Raw genomic sequence first — 18,682 nt, 5'->3', positions numbered from 1 at the left:
GAGAATCCGCCTGCCAATGCAGGGGACACGGGCTCTATCCCTGGTCCGGGAAGATCCCACATGCTGCAGAGCAACTAAGCTCATGTACCACAACTACTGAGCCTGTGCTCTAGGGCCTGTGAGCCACAACTACTGAGCCCGCGTGCCGCAACTACTGAAGCCCGTGCGCCTAGAGCCTGTGCTCCACAATGAGAGAAGCCACTGCAATGAGAAGCCTGCGCACCGCAACAAAGCGTAGCCCCCGTTTGCCGCAACTAGAGAAAAGCCTGTGCACAGTAACGAAGACCCAACACAGCGAAAAAATAAATAAGTAAATAAAATAAATTTTTAAAAAAAAATCATCTTGTCTCATTCCAGAAATAAAGGCCTTCGCCTGGAATTGCACTGAATGTATAAATCTTGGGGAGAATTTGTACCTTTATAAGAGGTCATTCCATCCCTGCCCATCCCTTTATTCAGTGTTTCTTTTCTTCCATCAAAACTTTACAGCTTTCTCCACAGATGTCTTATACAACTTCTGTCAGATTTATTCCCAAGTATCTTATATTTTCTGATGCAATTATAAGTAGGATTTTTAAAAATTACGCTTCTAACTGCTGCTAGTGCAGAGGGGCATATCTGACTGTTGTATATTAATTTTTTATATCTAGCACCTCTCAGAACACCTATAGTAATAATAATTTAAAAAATCTTGTTTAACAGTGTTTTCCAGAATTTCTTAGCCATAGAAACCCCTTCTTCTTAAGGTAGAGCCTATTCAGATCTCATAAAACTAGTTTCCCATGGACGCTCTCTGGGGAAATAGCAAATCATTAAACTTAAATTCACTCAAACCAACTATGAAATTCAGCATTTAAACAAAGACACTGTTTAAGGTGGCACAGGATACACGTGGAAAACAGGAGCACCTCCACCTTGCCAAAGCTTGGCCCTTTGCTTTTACGAACCATAGTTATTCTCCTGACATGTAACTCCCTTAACCATCTATTAGAAGAAGGTAAAGCAAGTCTCCAAAGGCAAAACCAGCCACAATCCCTATGGTGAGAGCTACCTGTGAGCAAGGTTTCAGCCACTTCTGGCTATAAGTGACAGAGCTACAGTGATGCCCTGTTAAGCTCATGGCCTTACTTTTGGAAGACCGTACCTTGTGCTCCTGATGCCTATCCAGCAGGGCTTCGGCCCCAGCCACATCGTTGGCAAGTTCATCTGCATTGATGAGGGCTTTCATCTCAGTGACCCAGCTGGTAAGGTCTCTGAAGTCGGCAAGGAAGCGCTGAAGCCTGGGAAACCAAAGGTCAGTGAGGAGAGGTCTCCAGGGGAGGCCCCAGATGGAAGATGCCACCCTAGAGCTCTGAATTCATGTCCTCGGACGTCTTAACGAGCCATACACACTCTAGCCCTCGGAAACATGGGACTCTTTCAATCTAGACTATAAAGGAAAGCAGAAGGCTGAAATCAAGCCTCTAAAATTTAGGTTCTGTCCATCACTATAATTCCCCAAGCTTGTCCCTTATTTTCAATTTCCTTGTCACTCCCCAGTTCAACCCTTAGTTATTAGTAAGAAGCATTCTCTCCCTTTCAATCCCTGATTTACTCAATTTTAACAGAGTATTTCACATGATGCTCAGATTGCTAAAGAGATTATTTCCATTTCTATTGGTTCTAACACAGTGATATGGGATAGAAAAAAGATATGTATAAAGTTATAAATATTATGTGTGTATATGCAAACACTACAAAGTTTCCAGTCTCCAAATATAACACAGAAATATATTAATATACAATATAAAAATATACAACAAATACAGTAAGGAAAAGTCATCTGCCTTTTCTTACTAGCGGACAGCTGTCAAGCTATACAGAAGGTTTCTCAGCAGACAGAACTGACGTCAACTCTGCCTTCCTCTCGCCTCTAAAACAAAAGCCCCCTGGCACAGGCTGCGGGGCCCTGGAGGAGCATTTCTACCTGTAGGAATCGTTGAGACGTGCATGTCTCTCTGCGGCCAGGGTGCGGATCTGCTCCCAGTTGGTGATCAGCTCCTCTCGCTTCACTTGGATCTGGGTGGCGCTCAGAGGGTGGGACTGCTGCAGGCGGTCGGCCTCGGCGCACAGAGCTTTGACCTGCAGACACACTCTGTCAGGGCTGCTCTCCTGACCAGGCTAACTCACTTATAGAGTCAGCTGCCTTCAAAACCCACCTTGTCCTCCAACGCAGCGAGATCTCTCTCCAAACCCTCGTGTTTCCGAAGCAGAGCCTGGACGCTGGCCAGGTCCCGGCCAAAATCATCAGAGGCCATTAACTGTTCCTTCTCCTTAATCCAGCTGATGGTCTCGTCCACATCCCTACAGCACAGAGGCACCTGTTAATCCACAGTTACGACGTCCATCTGGGACTGGGACGCCACGCGGGGCCAAGACCCAGTCAGCCCCACATCTTCCTAGCCTCGCCCTGGGCCTCACCACGCACCCCAGGAGACCCCTTCCCGCAAGCCCCTCAGCTCGGTACCTGTTAAAGCGCTGAACCTCGGCTGCCCCGAACAGCTTCCCCTGCCTCTGGAGGGCCAGTCCCTTCAGCCGCTGCCAGGCTGCGTTCACCTCATCCTGCTTCGTCTTGATGAGCTCCTCCTCGGGGTGCTGCTCCTGAGCCAGGAAGGGCAGAGACTGCGCTCAGACCAGCACCTCTGGCCCCACCAACTGCGCGCCTGGCCTTGGCTCCCTGACACGGCCACCTCAGCAAACCTTACTGTTCTAAAGAAACACTGGCTTTTTGTGTGGAATGAAGGGAAGCTCATTCAGAAAGAGCTTCCATTTCTTGCTCTATAAAAAGGCGAGAGCCATTCTCTGCGCCCTGGAGCTGTGGGGCGAGTCTCTTTCTGTGCATCAGCACCAAACCCCCTGCTTAGTTAAGGCCCTTCAGCTGCACCTCTGCGGCGGCCTTGTCAACGCACCGCTCGCCCCAGCTGCTCCAAAGTTCACTGTTTCAAACGTCACGAGGATATTAATAAGTATTCCTGCCCAGACACATGGTTTTCCAGGTCTGTTCCTGACTTCAGACTGGAGATATTCCTTTCAAAGTATTCTTCCCCACTAACCACATTCTGTCTTGTTTAAATAAAAATAACATGTAAAGTAATAAGGTGAAGCACTTCCGGGTTGCGGGATCCACCTGTGAGATCTCGGGCTTGGCCTGCCTGCTCTCCTCAGCACAACCCTGGGACGGCCCAGGATTCCGGGGGCAGCTCACTCGCCACTTGGAAGGGTGAGATTACATCTGAGGAATGCTGGCCTGGATCCAAAAGGGACCGAGTACCGGTGCCGAAGGATCTACATACATAAAATGTGTACCCCGCCCCCCAAATCAAGTTTTCCCTAAAGCAGAAACTCTCGAGTTCATCCTACTCGATGTCTCCGGAGCCCTGTGGCAGCAGGTGAGAATAAAGCGGCAGTGATAGGACCGCACATGCATCCAACTAGGAGGGGCTGCCCCACTCCCCTCTTAATGGCTCCTGAGCTCCCAGTGGACAGCCATTCATCACAGGGCTCCCCAGGCTCCCGGGAGCCCAGGGAAGCTCCGACTCAAAAAGGAAGGGAAGAGCAATCAGGCAGTGGTGGACGTCTGCCAACCCTACGAAGCTTTCACCACCACACCCTAGTCTGAGAAACCCCGACACCCAGCTTCAGCAGCCCAATAAAAGCTTCAGCCCTACCTGAAAGTGGGTGAAGGAAACAGATCAAAGGAACTCTGCCCTTCCTGCCCATGGCCACAAGTTAGAAAGCATTTTCCAATTTAGGAGTGATCAGTATTGCCGCCTTACTTAGACCTAAACAGAACTCTTAGACATGCTTACCGAAACCTGCTCACTCAGAAATCAGGGACCCAATCAAAACTTCTCTTCTGGAAAAGTTAATGTAATGACGGTCCGTTACGTGAATGCTCAAGTAAAGGAAGTTAATGTGACGATGCTGTGAGAAGCACACGGCACGTCCCTCTTTACCTGAATGAGCTTGGCGGCAAACTGGCTCACTTCATTAACCCGCTCCTCGTGGGCAGCCATGTCCGTTTGGAACTCTTCAAATTTCTTCTGTAAAACCTCCACATGCTCCAGGTCCTGGCCCAGCTCCTCAGAAGTCACAATTGCCTCCTATTCAGGGACCACAACAGAGCCAGAGTCACCAGAAAACACCTGGGAACAATGGCTTCCAGAACCCCATCACAAAACGGGCTCTGGGAGGGGCCGTGGCAGCTTCGGCAGACGCAGTTTTTTCTGCGTGCTGCACTGCCGCTCTGCCGGCTCTCAGCTGAAGACGTGGAGGGGTCCCGTCCCCTTCTTTCAAGGCCTCCCCAGCACACCTTCCTTCTCAAACGTACCTTGTCGTTGATCCAGTCCATCACGTCCTCACATTCTCGTAAGAACTGCACCAGCTTCTGGGCCTGCAGTAGCTTGATTCCTTTCTCCCGCATCTTCTCCAGAAGTAACTCCCATTGGCGGTGCAGCTCCATCAAACGAGTCTGGAGGTTAAAGAGCCCAACCCCACAGATTACAACCTTTTCTGTGGGATCTGGCTCCTCCACAGAGTTCCAACAAGTTAGAAACCTCACAGAGCTCTGAACAAGTCTTTTAAAAAAGACAGATAGTCCCTACACTGAGGGGAAATTGTAAAGTTAACTGAGAAGAGGAAAATGCGTACACTTCACAGTGGTTTGGTAGGTCTTAAAGTACAAAATAACTGACCTTTCGTAGGTAGATGTATTCTAGTTTATGCCAAGGAATTTACTATTATTTTATAATTATCAGTTATTATTGACATCACATTATTTGGTAAGTATTTAGGTAATGTTTTTAGTTATATTAACTGTTAAATTATTACAGTGGGATTTCTAGGTCATAAGACTATTGGGGAGGGAAAGATGAGGTGTGATCATGCAACCACAGCACGAATCACTTAAGTGTGTGTTCTGAATTCACAGAGGTAAAGGGGAGAAAACAAGAGGTCCCATAGGCATCATATGTTTAAAGAAATAACTATGAGGCACAAGTAAAGAAGAAAAACTTAGTATAAAGGTAAAAAGATGGGGTCCTGAAACAATCAGCTATCAAAGAGGATTCCTGGCAGAAGCTGTTTCGGTGCTTCGTGAAAAGATGCAGCTTGTGGTACATACAGTACAGCCCAAGTGAGGTTTACATCAAGCTGCGCCCAGGTGGCAGCCACAGGTCCAAACAGTCACTTCCCAGCATTTTGGGTTCTCATGGCACAGTCCTAGTAAGGACTTGTCAAGAACTAGAGGGATTATCATCAATTCAAGCTTAGGCGATGCAGTCTGGCATTCTAACCCAATCTCTAGGTGTTGATTTTGCCTACCCAAGATACTGGGAGTTTCTGTATAACACAGACAGAAACAAGTGACACAAACACAAACACTACCAGGAGAGAAACCTGGGATCCACCCATCGTTGAGATGCCACTCCCCGCAAACTGAAAAGTTGAAAGCCACGGTATAGTCAACATGGGTGGATTCTCTTAGGAGCAAGTATTGGTGGTTCATTTAGAAAGGAGAAAGCACTGGGAGGAAAATAAAGGCTCACACAATTCACTTCCACCACTACAATCACTTCCATCGCTGATGGTTCAAACCGGAGTCCACCACTGAGAAGGAAGTGAAAGGCATTCCCAGGCAAGGGGGAAAAGGCAACCAACAGCAAGTCAATACTCCACCTACTCGGATGTGGGAGCCAATGTGGGTGGCGGTCACTATGGGGCGCCACGCCGTCCGGTACGGTGTGAAAGTCTAAACCGGTGACAGACAGGTTATCCAGGACACAAACAGTCTTCACACCCCGCCCACCTTCCTCTATGTTAATGTTGCCTGCCAAACTAAGCTACTGAATTCCTGGGCCAGGTCAATCACCAAGACAGGATGACCGTGGGACCTGGGAGCACGAACGCAGGGATTAAACGAGAACCCTTTGTTGTTTTGGTTTTTAAATTTTTTGGCCGTAGCACGCTGCATACGGGATCTTGGTTCCCCAACCAGGGATCGAACCCACGTCCCCTGCAGTGGAAGTGTGGAGCCTTAACCACCGGACTGCCAGGGAAGTCCCCCCTTTGCTCAAATTAAAATTAGGCCGCAGAAGCCTCAAGAAAATCCTCACCTACAAGTCAGCCGTCAGTCTCTCACAAAACTCATTTCCATACCCTCGAGGGAAGAATTGGGGCCAGGCCTGGAACAACTTTCCCACTCCCAGTATGTCTCCTCTTGTCAATACTGCAGTTTTGACAGAGGCCAGTTTCACAAGCTTGCTGGGGTCTGAGAGCGTGAGTGGGCAGGGAGGCAGGCGCGCTCAGGGAGCGCGTGGGCAGCTGGCAGGGTGGAGGAGAATCCTGGCTGGCTCAGGCCAGGTTCTCAAGAGGGGCCTGAGCCAGCAGCAGCTTTCAGAGAAGCAGCTGGGGGAAAAGAAAGGAAAGCTGATGGGAATGAAACTCGGGCTGGGAAAATAAAGTGAATAACTGTAACTGAAGAAAGGAGTAGACTGAAACACTGGTTCTGTCACCTATTAGCTGTGGGAACCTGAGCAAGTTGCTCAAAATTCCCTGAGCCTCAGCTTCTACCCTTCTATACTATGGCTACCTTGCAAGCTTCTTGTGAAGATTACAGATAACGCATGTAACAGTCCTAGCAAAGTGTTCACACATAAATAGCCATTAACAGCTTCTCAACAAATAGTAGCTAACAGTAGTTTCAAAAAAATTTTTTTTGATAAATTTATTTATTTTTGGCTGCGTTGGGTCTTTGTTGCTGCACGCGGGCTTTCTCTAGTTGCGGCGAGCGGGGGCTACTGTTCGTTGCGGTGAGCGGGCTTCTCATTACAGTGGCTTCTAGTTGTGAAGCACAGGCCCTAGAGCGCGTGGGCTTCAGTAGCTGTGGCTCACGGGCTCTAGAGCGCAGGCTCAGTAGTTGTGGCGCACGGGCTCTAGAGCGCAGGCTCAGTAGTTGTGGCGCACGGGCTCTAGAGCACAGGCTCAGTAGTTGTGGCGCACGGGCTTAGCTGCTCTGTGGCATCTTCCTGCACCAGGGCTTGAACCCGTATCCCCTGCATTGGCAGGCGGATTCTTAACCACTGTGCCACCAGGGAAGTCCCTTAAATGCTGCTTTAATAAGATCTCTAAACAGGGAAGAGGGGAATGAAGAGAGCTTTGGGTCTCCCTCCCCCACATTAATTACTAAAGACAAACACTTGATCTATTTCTCATATTTCCCCGCCTGTAACCTGGTTAAACTAATACAGAGCAGCTGAATCAGCAAATCGGCACTCTGGCTGATTTCATTTACAGTAAGACTCTATACAAAAGAGTGGGGAAATGAGCAGATGCATCTTTGTACTTTCTTGGCCGCGCCACGCAGCATGCGGGATCCTAGTTCCCCAACCAGGTATCAAACCCACGCCCCCTGCAGTGGAAGCACAAAGTCTTAACCACCCGACCGCCAGGGAAGTCCCACGTCTTTGTATTTAATTGCATAGACACGCATTATATTGCCTGCATGGGTTGAATGCAGTAATTAAATAGTTGGCATATAGCATTTAGAATTTACTTTTATTGCCTGTTTACAATCATTACTAGTAATAGTTTATTACTAATAATAAGCTTAAGGCTAATTGCAAGTCTTCAGTGTAAGACAGCAGAGTATATTAGAGCAAAGGAGACACAGTAAGTATTTACTAGACCAGAACCTAAGGGAATGAAATCCCTGTGGATGTTCCGCTGTGCATCTCAGGGAACAGCAGAGGATGAGACATTTCTAGCTGTGGCTTTCATCTTAGTCTTTGGGCCTGCCTCGACAGGTCAAGGGCTGAAAAGGTTGGTCCCTCAATGGAACGAGACTTTGGATGACAAAGAACAAAACACAAAGACAGATAAGAAGGAAATCAAAAGATAGGTGAGAGCATCCAGCTATGAGAGACTAAGCGTGCGCACTTCATCCTCAAGAGGCTTGTCTGCCCTTAATACCTTGGTATTGGAAATGTGAAACAAAACAGAGAAAGACCAATTATTGCCCCAGCCTCGACAAATGGCACCCAAGCAAGCCAGACCAAGTCTGAGGACTCCTGCTTCCAAGTAAGCTATGTCGCCACGGTCACCGACCAACGGGTACCACACGCCATTCCTCACAGCTGGACCTTTAACAGGCTTGCTGACCAGACCTCAGTAAATCCCTCCTGGGGCAAGGCACCAAGATCCAGAGAGCAAGCTTTCCGACAGAGAACTTTATAGTGTCTGTGATTAATCCTGTTTATCTTTGTGTCCTAATCCCTAAATTCACCAATTTCACTAATATGCTCTCCCATCCAATTACCATCTGAAAATGTTAAAAGTTTAATATATGCAGTCTTCTTTAAAGTCTAATTGCATCTTAATTTGTTCTACAAAAAGAACATTAATTTCCTCACTGAGTACACAAACGCCTGTTTATAGACCTACTGAATCATCATATTACAAAAGCAGGAGTTGGGTAACTCCATCAGGATACTTCACAAGTTCCTTTAAAAAGCTAGAAAAATCTATCTTTTTAGGCACCCAAATTTACACGTAAGCATGAATCCACATTCCTCTACCAACCAGAGAGGAAGGCCATCCACACCAGGCACGGCTCTTACTCACCCTGATGGTTTCAGATGCAAAGTGCCCTTCTGAGATCATGAGGTTGCCGGTTTCATCCAGCTTCACAATGGCTCCCGAGTTGGCCTGCACCTCAGCTTCAAAGGCCTGATGCTTCTGCAGCTTGCCCTGTCGGTGGACCGTGAAATGAGCCATACGTGCTCCTTGGCACGCGTCATTCTGTGCCCAGCTCCCTATTATTCCTCCCCTCCTGCATCCCACTCCCTCTCTCTATGGCCGCCTCACTCAGCCTCCCAACCATCCCCCTACCGGTTCAATTACTCAAATGCTCTGCCTGCATCTATACTTGCCCTCTGAAAGCTTGGCCATTGAGGACCACAGCTTTGCAGACAGCAAAAGATGCTACAAAATATCGTAATTTTCTTGTGTATCAGGAAATGAGCCTTTATGGACATCCAATCCCTTTTAGAAATACAGAACTATACTGAGAGCCTTCTTAGCATGTACTGTTTATCTTCGACTAATCCATTCACATTCATTCATGATATGACATTTTTTAGCCTGCTTTAGAAGCCATACTCTTTGATTGATTTGATACATTCCATTTCTCAATACCTCTCTTTACTCACATGCTGAGCTGGGCAGGGCCTGCACCTAAACCAGCGTTCATCATTTTCTCTTCTCAGACGACTTTGGCATAGTAAAAGAACCATGGGTACAACCACTGTTCCACTTGCTAAAAAAAAGTCTTTCACCAAAATCAACAAGAAGAAAGGCTTTTTTTTTAAAACAGCTATACAAATTTTCACCAGCAACAACACTGTTAGCATACCTTTCTCAAAAACACATATTCCAAGAGATCAAACCAGACCCTCCCTGAGAAATGATGAAGGACCACCAATGGCTGTAAGGCAGCGGATTGAGAACCATCAGCTAAAAGCATCCACAAAAGATAAATTAAAACCTGCAGGATTCTACATTCATGCTCACTAATACAATCACTAAGGGCTTTTCAGAAGAGTGAGTTAGTCCTTCCCTATGTCTGATCTACATTCAATCTCTCAAGGTCATAATTAGCTCTGTATAAATTTGGGGCAAAGACATTTGAGCTCTGAGTTTTGGCAGGCACCTCAGACACACCTGCAGGTTGGTTGGGTCTTTATAGTTCTCATCAGATGCAATCTGCAGTTTCTCCTGAATCCATTTCTCCAGCTCCTCAGCATCTCTTTGGAAAAACTGGAATCGGTACGAATCTTCAAGCTTCTGGCGCCTAAGCGTCGAAAGCTCCTTGAAGCGGTGGTATCTGTCCAGGACCTGCTGCCTCCTCTCCTGGATGTCCTCTGCTGTCTCCAGCACTTTGACCCCGCTTGGGTCCATTTTCTGAAAAGACAGAAAGTCCTGAAGTAAGCACATGACACCAAAATAGACTTAATGGCATTAGCCTCTTGGAAGGAAATAAAGAATTATGAGAGCCCAAGCAGACAAATGAATTGAAACTGGTCCCTTCTCAGGAGCTAAGACTGAAGCCCAGGCCCCATTCCCTTGTAAAAAATGGCTGCCCAAGTGGGCCTCTCAGAGGATGCCTCACCGACACTGCAATGAGACCAGGCGAGAAACGTGAAGGGGAGAACTATAGTTTACACTGTCAATTCTACAGAGCCTTGAGAATTCAAAGGAAACACCAACTTTGGAGCTCAAAGAATTACTGAGAAATCCATTCAACAGTCCTTTCATCTGATCTGTGCATTTCATGGTGTGGAGATTAGAAAACATTTACTTTTTTTTTTTTTTGCGGTACGGGCCTCTCACTGTTGTGGCCTCTCCTGTTGCGGAGCACAGGCTCCGGACATGCAGGCTCAGCGGCCATGGCTCACGGGCCCAGCCGCTCCGCGGCATGTGGGATCTTCCCGGACCGGGGCACAAACCCGCGTCCCCTGCATCGGCAGGCGGACTCTCAACCACTGCACCACCAGGGAAGCCTGAAAACATTTACTCTTAATTCAGCTTTTCTACCTTTCTAGATCTCAGTCTGTTATTCACTGAAGAAAAGGGAATGATTATCAAGTAACTTGAGTCTTTTTTTTTTAATTAATTTATTTTTGGGGGCTGCGTTGGCTTTTCACTGTTGCGTGTGGGCTTTCTCTAGTTGCGGCGTGTGGGCTTCTCACTGCTGTAGTTTCTCTTGATGTGGAGCACGGGCTCTAGGTGCACAGGCTTCAGTAGTTGCGGCACGTGAGCTTCAGTAGTTGTGGTGCACGGGCTTAGTTGCTCCACGGCATGTGGGATCTTTCCGGACCAGGGCTTGAACCCGTGTCCCCTGCATTGGTGGGCAGATTCCGAACCACTGCACCACCAGGGAAGCCCAGTAACTGAGTCTTTAACATCAAAATCCAATAGAATTTACCTAAAGTAGTGGGTTTCTCAGTCACCCCAAAAAGGCAATCCTACAATCTCCTTCAGGCTGGGCAATGAACAGGCTTTGCTTCATCCAAATGCACAGAATTAAAAGAAAATCACAGCATATCTTAAAAAAAAAAGGTGTGGTGAAAGATTTATCCTACCTGACTCTTACCTGCTCCAGTTAACAACAAACACAGGCTAATTGAGTAGGTGGTACTTCCCCATAGCATTCAATCTACCCCAACTTTAAACTCTCAGATCTGGACAGTTTCACCAGCCTTTAATGTCAAAAAGAAAATCTGACCTATTTATGGGACAAACCCAGAATATGCTCCCTGCTCTTCTCTCAGGAATAAGCCATTTTATCCTCAACCAAGGAAGGACCCACAGAAGGAAACAGGTACACACTAATGACAAACAGCATGTAAATTTGTCAGTAACATGTGACCTTGTACGAGCTGCCTTCCCTCTCTGTGTCTCAATTTCCCAGAATGACTGAAAACACCAGCTGAAAATGAGATGGTCCCAAGACCCTTCTAACTTTAAAATTACATTCTACAGAGAAGGGTCTGTGACCTGGTAAAAAAGCAGACCAGATAAGCTTTATGGTCTCTCACAGCTCTTGTTCCATAATTTATACAAGATATAAAAACTGTGCTGCCCAGGAAACATATTTGACAGCTCTTCCCGTTACCCTGTTCGCCTGGCCCAGCGGATGGGAAAGGATAGGCTGGCTAAGGATTAGGTCTGGAAGCCACTGTGTGCCCCCCCCACTCCCTGCCCCCATCCAGCTGTGAGATAAACAACACTGCTAAGCTCGGGGCAAAGTTTCCTGCTCTGCAGAGAGAAAAGCAGCTTTAAGAGGTGTCAAGAAAAGTTATCGACTGCACCTAACCAACTCTGAGGCCTATCTTTTCTACGAAGAGACCTAGCTTCCTAGGGAGAGAACGTGAGGGGATTTTAGCCCTATCACCATTCCTTCCAAATTACTCTCCACATATTAACCAGTTATCTTTATTGGTTTTCTCCCACAAAGTCCAATGTATTTGTTTGACTATAAGAAGAAACATATTCTTTGCCACGTCATTCCCATGCTTTAAAACCTTTCATCACTCCCTTCTGAGAGAGGAAAGAATCTACCTCTAGTTGAACCTTCCAATCTGGCCCAGCACACCTGACTGCTATGTCTCACCCATGCTCCGCACCCTCTTGGCACAGAGAAATACTCTCTTCCCAAACACATGATTCTCTCTAAAGACTCCAAGTCAGTTGCTCAGGCTTCCTTTGCCCAGAATGTTCAGACTCCAAGTCAGTTGCTCAGGCTTCCTTTGCCCAGAATGTTCTGTCTCTCCTCTTGTCCGGATAACTCCCATTCATGTCTCAATAGGAGCTGAAAAGAGGAAGCTGCAGGGATCTGGCCTCCTTACCAAGCTGTACTCAAGGCTCCTTCCCTCTCCCTCCTTCTCTGATTTAATCACATTTTTCTGCAGATTTACAAAGCACTTGCACATACTTCTCACGGTATAATGAGATTGAGCAATGTAATCTTTGTTGTTGTTGATTTCCGGAAACAGTTAGGTGGAGAAACAGTAGGAAACTGTGTGTCTAATTTGCTTGCTTATGAAATTTCCAAGGAATGTACAGCTAGTTATGCATTTAACAATAGCTCCACCGTACGTGCCTTTCTACAAGATGCCTCAGTCTTTAGTTTAATGTCTATGGTGTTTGTCCTGCCGCCCCAGATGACAGGATTCACTGCATTTCCTTTAGCTGCCACGGAAACCTCTAAACCATCACATTCGGAAGCAGCCCTTTCTGATGAAAAAAGAATTCCCAACATAATAATACTGAAAAGGTTCCCCCTGAGCAAGCCCCTCGGCCTGGGTTCCGCTTGCTGATCTGACCCTGCCAATCCAGGGAGACAGTCCAGCGAGGCCCTGCTGAAATTAACCAACCTAAAAGGCCCTCTTTGTCACCCCAGTGAACTAGAACAAGTCAATTCTATACCAAGTGCTCTGGTCACAGGCAATAATGGACTTTTCTTTCCTGCAGTAGATCAGCTGACGCCAGTAGGTGGGAGCTTGGCCAAGTCACAACTGGCTGTCTCCGGGGAGCTGGGCATCTGAAAGTCAGCAGTGCTCTCCCACTGCTGTGGGCACTCAGAGTTTTCATTTGCGTGATTACAGGAGCCAAGGATGACAGGGTAACGGCAGCTCCTCCCCACCCCCTCTCCTGATAGGGAGCTGTCTCTATACAAGTTCCAGTTTCTCCTTGCTCCTAAATAGCTCATTTCCACAGACTACATTAAACACAGGAAAAAAATCTCCTATCTCCAAAGAACTACTGCCATCCAAAGGTGCTATGACCTCTCACCCAAAACTCTGTGAGAGTTAGTGGAATTTTCTGGACTCTGCCTGTGTGCACCGTGTTCCCTGAGGCTGCTGCACACTGCAAGAAGTCCACCCCAGGCCAGAAATGTGCAGCTGACTGATAGGGCGGACTCCACAAAGAATGCCCTGGGCTGTTCCCAGCCTTAATGGGATTAACACCTTTTGAGAGCTAGAAAGGAAGACTTTGGGAAATGTGCCATTAAAAAAAAAAAAAATCTCCAACCATACCAGCCTATCTATCTATTCCACTAACTGCCTAAAAACCGCAAAGGAGCCAAATTCCAAGACAGCAATTAATTGACTGCTTATCTCAACTCTGATTTTGTCAATCTGGTCTATGTTTGTGGCTAATGAAGGAGGGGAGACGAAGGGCTAAATATACTCTCTGTTTAAGGACAGCTTCCCATTTAGGGGAACTGAAGAAAAAAGGTCATATTTTGGCAAATAATTATTAGAGAATACTGGCTATTTTGAAATGCTGCTGCAATGCAGCAGTCAAAATGTTAGCTGTATCATTCAGCAAGTAATGTGAATTGAGCACAGAGGATAAAACAGGAATTACAACTATGTCCTCTATTGTAATAAATAAAAAGAACTTGTCAGCATTCTTACAATACAGCTAGATCTCTGAGAAGAAAGCCAAAATATGAATCTCGGCTAGAAAGTTCTGGTTTAATCCAAAGTCATGCACGAGAATGACTCCTCATAACCAACACCAACTTATACACATTATCAATGGAAAATGATTCCTACAAAAGAAGCCAGCCATTAATTAATATCTTTGTCTTCCTGACGACCGCCAACAGACAGCTGCTGTTCGAGGCAGTTCTTGCTATGTACTTAGGGAAGTTTTTAAAGCCTTACCCTCATCCACAGAAGCTATAAGACCACTGTGCAAGGGGAGGTGCCTGTCTCCGGAGGGCGGGGAGAGGCAGTGGGTGGGAAGAACACTGTTAAGCAACAGAAAAGACTGTGGAGACACACACTTTCAAACCAAAGGTCAAATGCTTCCAACTCTGCTCACTTGGCACCTGCAGTGAGTGAGTAGCTTAGGACACCCTCACGCAGATCTTGGAGAGTGGAAGAATTCACTAGTCAAGAGATTCCCTCTGGAACCTCAGAAGACAGTAAAACTGTCATGAAGACAAGAGGAGTACCTATTTGGAAACAAAGGTCTGGGAGTGCCGACATCTTAGCGAGCTGAATGTGGCAGACATGGGCGTTTGGAACACTGCAAGATGAATTCAGACCTCAGGCAGGACTCAGATATACTGTTTTGCAGGGAAAGGGATTTTCAGGACTAACAGGATGAAGAGAGCATTTGGCTCTATGGAAAAATTCATAAACATCACCCAGAGCAAAATGTCAGAGGAACCATCCATCAGTTCTGGTTTTGTTGCTTAGTCAGAGCCCAAAGGCGCAGAACCAACAATGCCCTTTTTCCCTGGCTTAGAAAGCCAGCACATTTTACATTTCCAAAGCAGGAGGACTACATCCACGGATGTGGAAGGGATCCCCGAGAACAAAGCACCAAAGAATTGGTGAGCACCATAAAATTTGATGCCAACTGATTCGCAGATTAAGTGAATTAAGTCAAAACCAGCTCGGCTGCAGATTTTAGTGGTAGACCTGAGGGTAAGCAAAGAGGTAAATGATATATAAATTAAGAATTTTAACCATGGAAAAAACAGAAATATTTTTGCTTAAACCGCATTCCAATCAGGATTGTAGATCTGCACGTCAGCCTTCAAATTGATTCATTTCAACTTGTTAGCAGGATTCTGCAGAGGTGAGCAGGGATTTAGCTTAAAGAAGCAAAAGATTCATACTGCACTGCATCAAAATCCAGAAACGCCAAGCAAGGTTGAGAAAACTTACTCCTGAATGCCTCCAAAACACTACCTTGCTGCTACTTACCTTTTATAACCTGTAAAATCCAGATGAGAGGTGTTTAAGTGCAAAATATTGTTACTGAGATTCAAAATAGGAAAAAGGTATAACGTGCCCATTTTTATAAACCTTGTTTAAACAAGTAACCAGTCTGATTTATAAAAGGGCTTGCCTCGGATTTATCACCCATAATCACTAGAAATTTGCAGAGCTTATATTTCTGCTTATGGGATATCAAGACATTAATTTTAAGCATTTTTCTTTCTGAAAAAGGTCCAATTTAGCAAACACTTAAAAACTGTACACAAATAAAAACACGGGTAGTGAGCTTTTCTATAAACAAGAAAATCCAAGTTCCATTTCATTATAAGGATTGTGGCAAAAAACGCAAATCAATGGAAACAGGAAACAAACCCAAGTTTACAATATTTGTCAAATTGAAAAACACTATTTTTACATGTTTTCAGATGACTTTTTCTAAATATCTAAGATAATGTGTTTAGTCCCTTGGTTTTTAAGAACCAAGTAACCATCAATAAAAAAAATTAGCAAACAGTACATGCAGACACCAGTAGGGTGATAAGAAATTAATATATTCATGCCTTAAAGAGAGGAAGGTAAAAAAACAAAGGCTTTGGAAATTTTAGAATAAATCTACTAAGACTTTTGTTCATGTAACACCAAAGAAAACAAACAAAAGCCCAAACCCTAACCAATTTGCTTAACAGGTCATGCAGGCGGGGTTTCTTCCCCCTCTCTTTGGATCACTCAACCTCTTTGACACATATGTGTCTTCACTGCAAGCCAGGCAAAACCGAAAAGGTAACACACTTCCCGCATGCCGGTCAAATACCTGGACTCTGCGTTTACGAAATGATGACAGCATGATGGAGGAATGTGGCGTCTGAAGAGGGAGGGCGGAGAGCAAGGTAACAAGCTTCTAAGGGCAAACTGAACACGATCATTTCACAATGAAGACAACAGATGTTTAAAAATATATGAATACAGGTAAAAATCAAATTTCAGCTATTTTCCCAGCGCTCTTCTCATTCTACAGAGCTTCTAAACCAGGAATTGAAAATGCAGAAAGAACCAAGGTTCTCTGGTCTGAGCAGATGTGATGCCTTGGCCACGTCATACCCTCTTCTGGGTCTCAGTTTCCCAATTTTCAAATAATCCTGAATAATACTAAATATCCCTTTTCTAGACGTGCACTCCCCCAATCCACGTTCCGATACATTAGCTGAGATTCCCAGTACTAGATGATTTCTGTACCCCCTTCCATTCAGTAATAAAATAGCATAATTTCTTGAAGTCATCAGAAACAAGAACGAACTCAAGCTACAAAGATCAACCTTGGGCCTAGTTTACTGGGACACTTCCTTCACAAAATACTATCTCCTGTTCAAAACCCATACAAGAGGAGTGTGCAAAAGAGGTGGAAGGGAAGTACAAGGGCAGCTGCTTCTGCCCACTGGCCCCAAGCGATCAGTTCTGTGGGCCTCCACTGCATTCCTGGAGTCGCCATTTGCCATCAGGGTGCTGCAGCTGATGGGCTGCAGCAGACCCACCGCACGACTAGCAGAGTCCTCGCGTAGCCCACAGAGGATTGATTACAAGGCCGGATTCGTGCCCACTGTCCTTAGTGCAGGTTCAGCAATGACAGGACTGTGGACTACTCCTGACACCCACTTCTCAGCATCTGCAGTCGCCCCCCCACTGCCGCCCCCGAGCCCAAGGGAAGAAGGCAGGTAAAGGAAAAGCAGAGGAAAGTCTAACCCAGGGAACCAAAAGATATACTTAAAAACAGCTCTCCCCACCTAAACCTGTTCATGAGATTGCTTGACAAGCTCATATTGTGAGCCTGTGACGTATCAGGTTGCTGATTATTCAATTCCTACAAACGCCCTGCCAAAGACCAAAAGCATATCGGAGAATGTTACCCAGCTGACCGTTTACTGCAGGTCTGCCTCACACCTGTCCAGCAGAGAGCAAATCCACCTTCTGAGTCTCGGCTCTCCATCTAGGTCCCTGGATAACAGCTAACACACTTTGAGGGTCCCTTTGAGTAATACTGGCCCAGTTACTAAAAAAGGCTTACTGTTAATTTCCTGCACAGAGGCCCTTACTGCAGCACGTTTTTATTTTCCTGCAGCACACTTTTAAAACTCGGACTTCAATTTGACCCTTCAAAAGCTGACATTAGCTGCAGACAAAAGGGAAAATACATGACTAGTCTGATGAGTTGGAACCTTGGCTCGATGGCTTCATACAGCTGAGTGTTCCCACCGCTTTTCTTCAGGTTTTCTGTTTCCTGGCTGCAGACACTCCCACCCTTCCATCTTTGACACATTCTGTTTTAGTTAAGTCCAATTGCTATGACGACGCAATTTCTCAACACATTCTGAAAATATTTCATATGGTCTCTCTTCTCTTCTTCCCTAACAGCCATCATGGTAAGTTTTTCTAATACACCATGATGAAGACAGAACAAAGGGCCTACATAGTTTAGGATCTATTATACAAAAGAGATTTGACAAGGTGTTGGCCAGTTCAAGCATCATCTCAACCCAGCTTCCTGAGCTATTCAAGCTTTTAATTTAAAACATATTCAGCCCTTAACCTTGACAAGCCCTTTGTTTAAAATACATTTTAACCCAGTCCCTCAGAGACTTTTAAAAGCAATTTTCTTTGGGAAGCATCTAATGAAATTCGCAGGGACTGCTTTCAAACAAAAGGCTGCTCTATCATTCAACACCGGCATGGCTGTAAAATTTTTGACAAATAATAATTATGTCCTTGACTCGAAAGACCCGGTCTCGGGGCAAGAAAAAAAAAAAAAGAACTCTAAGCTATTAAGTTATTTGGTTTGGGTCTCATACAAAGCAAGCGCCGCACCTACCTGCTATTTACAAGCAAATCACAGTTGGGTAAGAAAAATATGTTTATTACAGATAAGAAACGGAGATGTCCGGTCTCGGACCTCTCCGTCCAGAGAAGGCCAAGAACCGCCACACAGGATGAAATTAAGGTCAAAGAGCCCTTTACTCCCGGATTTTCCTCCTTCAAGGGCTAGGCCGGCACTGCTGGTGGGGATTTGAGAAAAGGAGCTGCACAAGTGGCTCCCCACTGAGGGAAGGGATTGGGGACGGTGGGGGGAGCGCTCTGCGGAGAGGGGGATGGAGAAACGATCCGGACCAGGAAGCCCCCGCCCCACCTGCCGCAGCCGGATGGAGCAGGGCGGGGCCGCAGCCAGGCTGGGCTGCGGGGAACGACCCGGCGGCCTCGCCGCCCCCTCCGCCCAGTCAATGACATTCCAGCGGCCGGCGCCCAGGCTCGGCCCGGCGGCTCCTCCGCAGCCCACGCACCACAAGCCGGTCGCGGCC

The 18,682-nt window shown here is 46.2% G+C and overlaps 1 protein-coding gene across 4 annotated transcripts in view; it reads right to left on the bottom strand.

Annotated features, from left to right (window-relative positions):
• The window catches only part of SPTAN1 (spectrin alpha, non-erythrocytic 1), a 60,394-nt gene that overhangs the window by 41,386 nt on the left and 326 nt on the right, over positions 1 to 18,682 (bottom strand). For 3 of the 4 annotated variants that reach the window (XM_007471784.1, XM_007471785.1, XM_007471787.1), the window contains exons 2-9: positions 9,757 to 9,996; positions 8,659 to 8,784; positions 4,370 to 4,510; positions 3,996 to 4,142; positions 2,507 to 2,640; positions 2,199 to 2,343; positions 1,967 to 2,121; positions 1,145 to 1,280 (exon numbers count right to left, since the gene is read on the bottom strand). In XM_007471784.1, coding sequence (XP_007471846.1) covers positions 1,145 to 1,280; positions 1,967 to 2,121; positions 2,199 to 2,343; positions 2,507 to 2,640; positions 3,996 to 4,142; positions 4,370 to 4,510; positions 8,659 to 8,784; positions 9,757 to 9,993 — 1,221 coding nt within the window. In that variant the 5' untranslated portion in view covers positions 9,994 to 9,996. Of the gene's footprint in view, positions 1 to 1,144; positions 1,281 to 1,966; positions 2,122 to 2,198; positions 2,344 to 2,506; positions 2,641 to 3,995; positions 4,143 to 4,369; positions 4,511 to 8,658; positions 8,785 to 9,756; positions 9,997 to 18,682 lie in introns of those variants that run through there. The other variant, XM_007471786.1, reaches the window with a different exon arrangement.

The sequence above is a fragment of the Lipotes vexillifer genome, unplaced genomic scaffold (genome assembly GCF_000442215.2).
Source record: "Lipotes vexillifer unplaced genomic scaffold, Lipotes_vexillifer_v1.1 scaffold98, whole genome shotgun sequence".
NCBI lineage: Eukaryota > Metazoa > Chordata > Mammalia > Artiodactyla > Lipotidae > Lipotes > Lipotes vexillifer.
The sequence above is the reverse complement of the archived record's forward strand: the minus strand, read 5'-3'. Positions and strand labels throughout refer to the sequence as shown.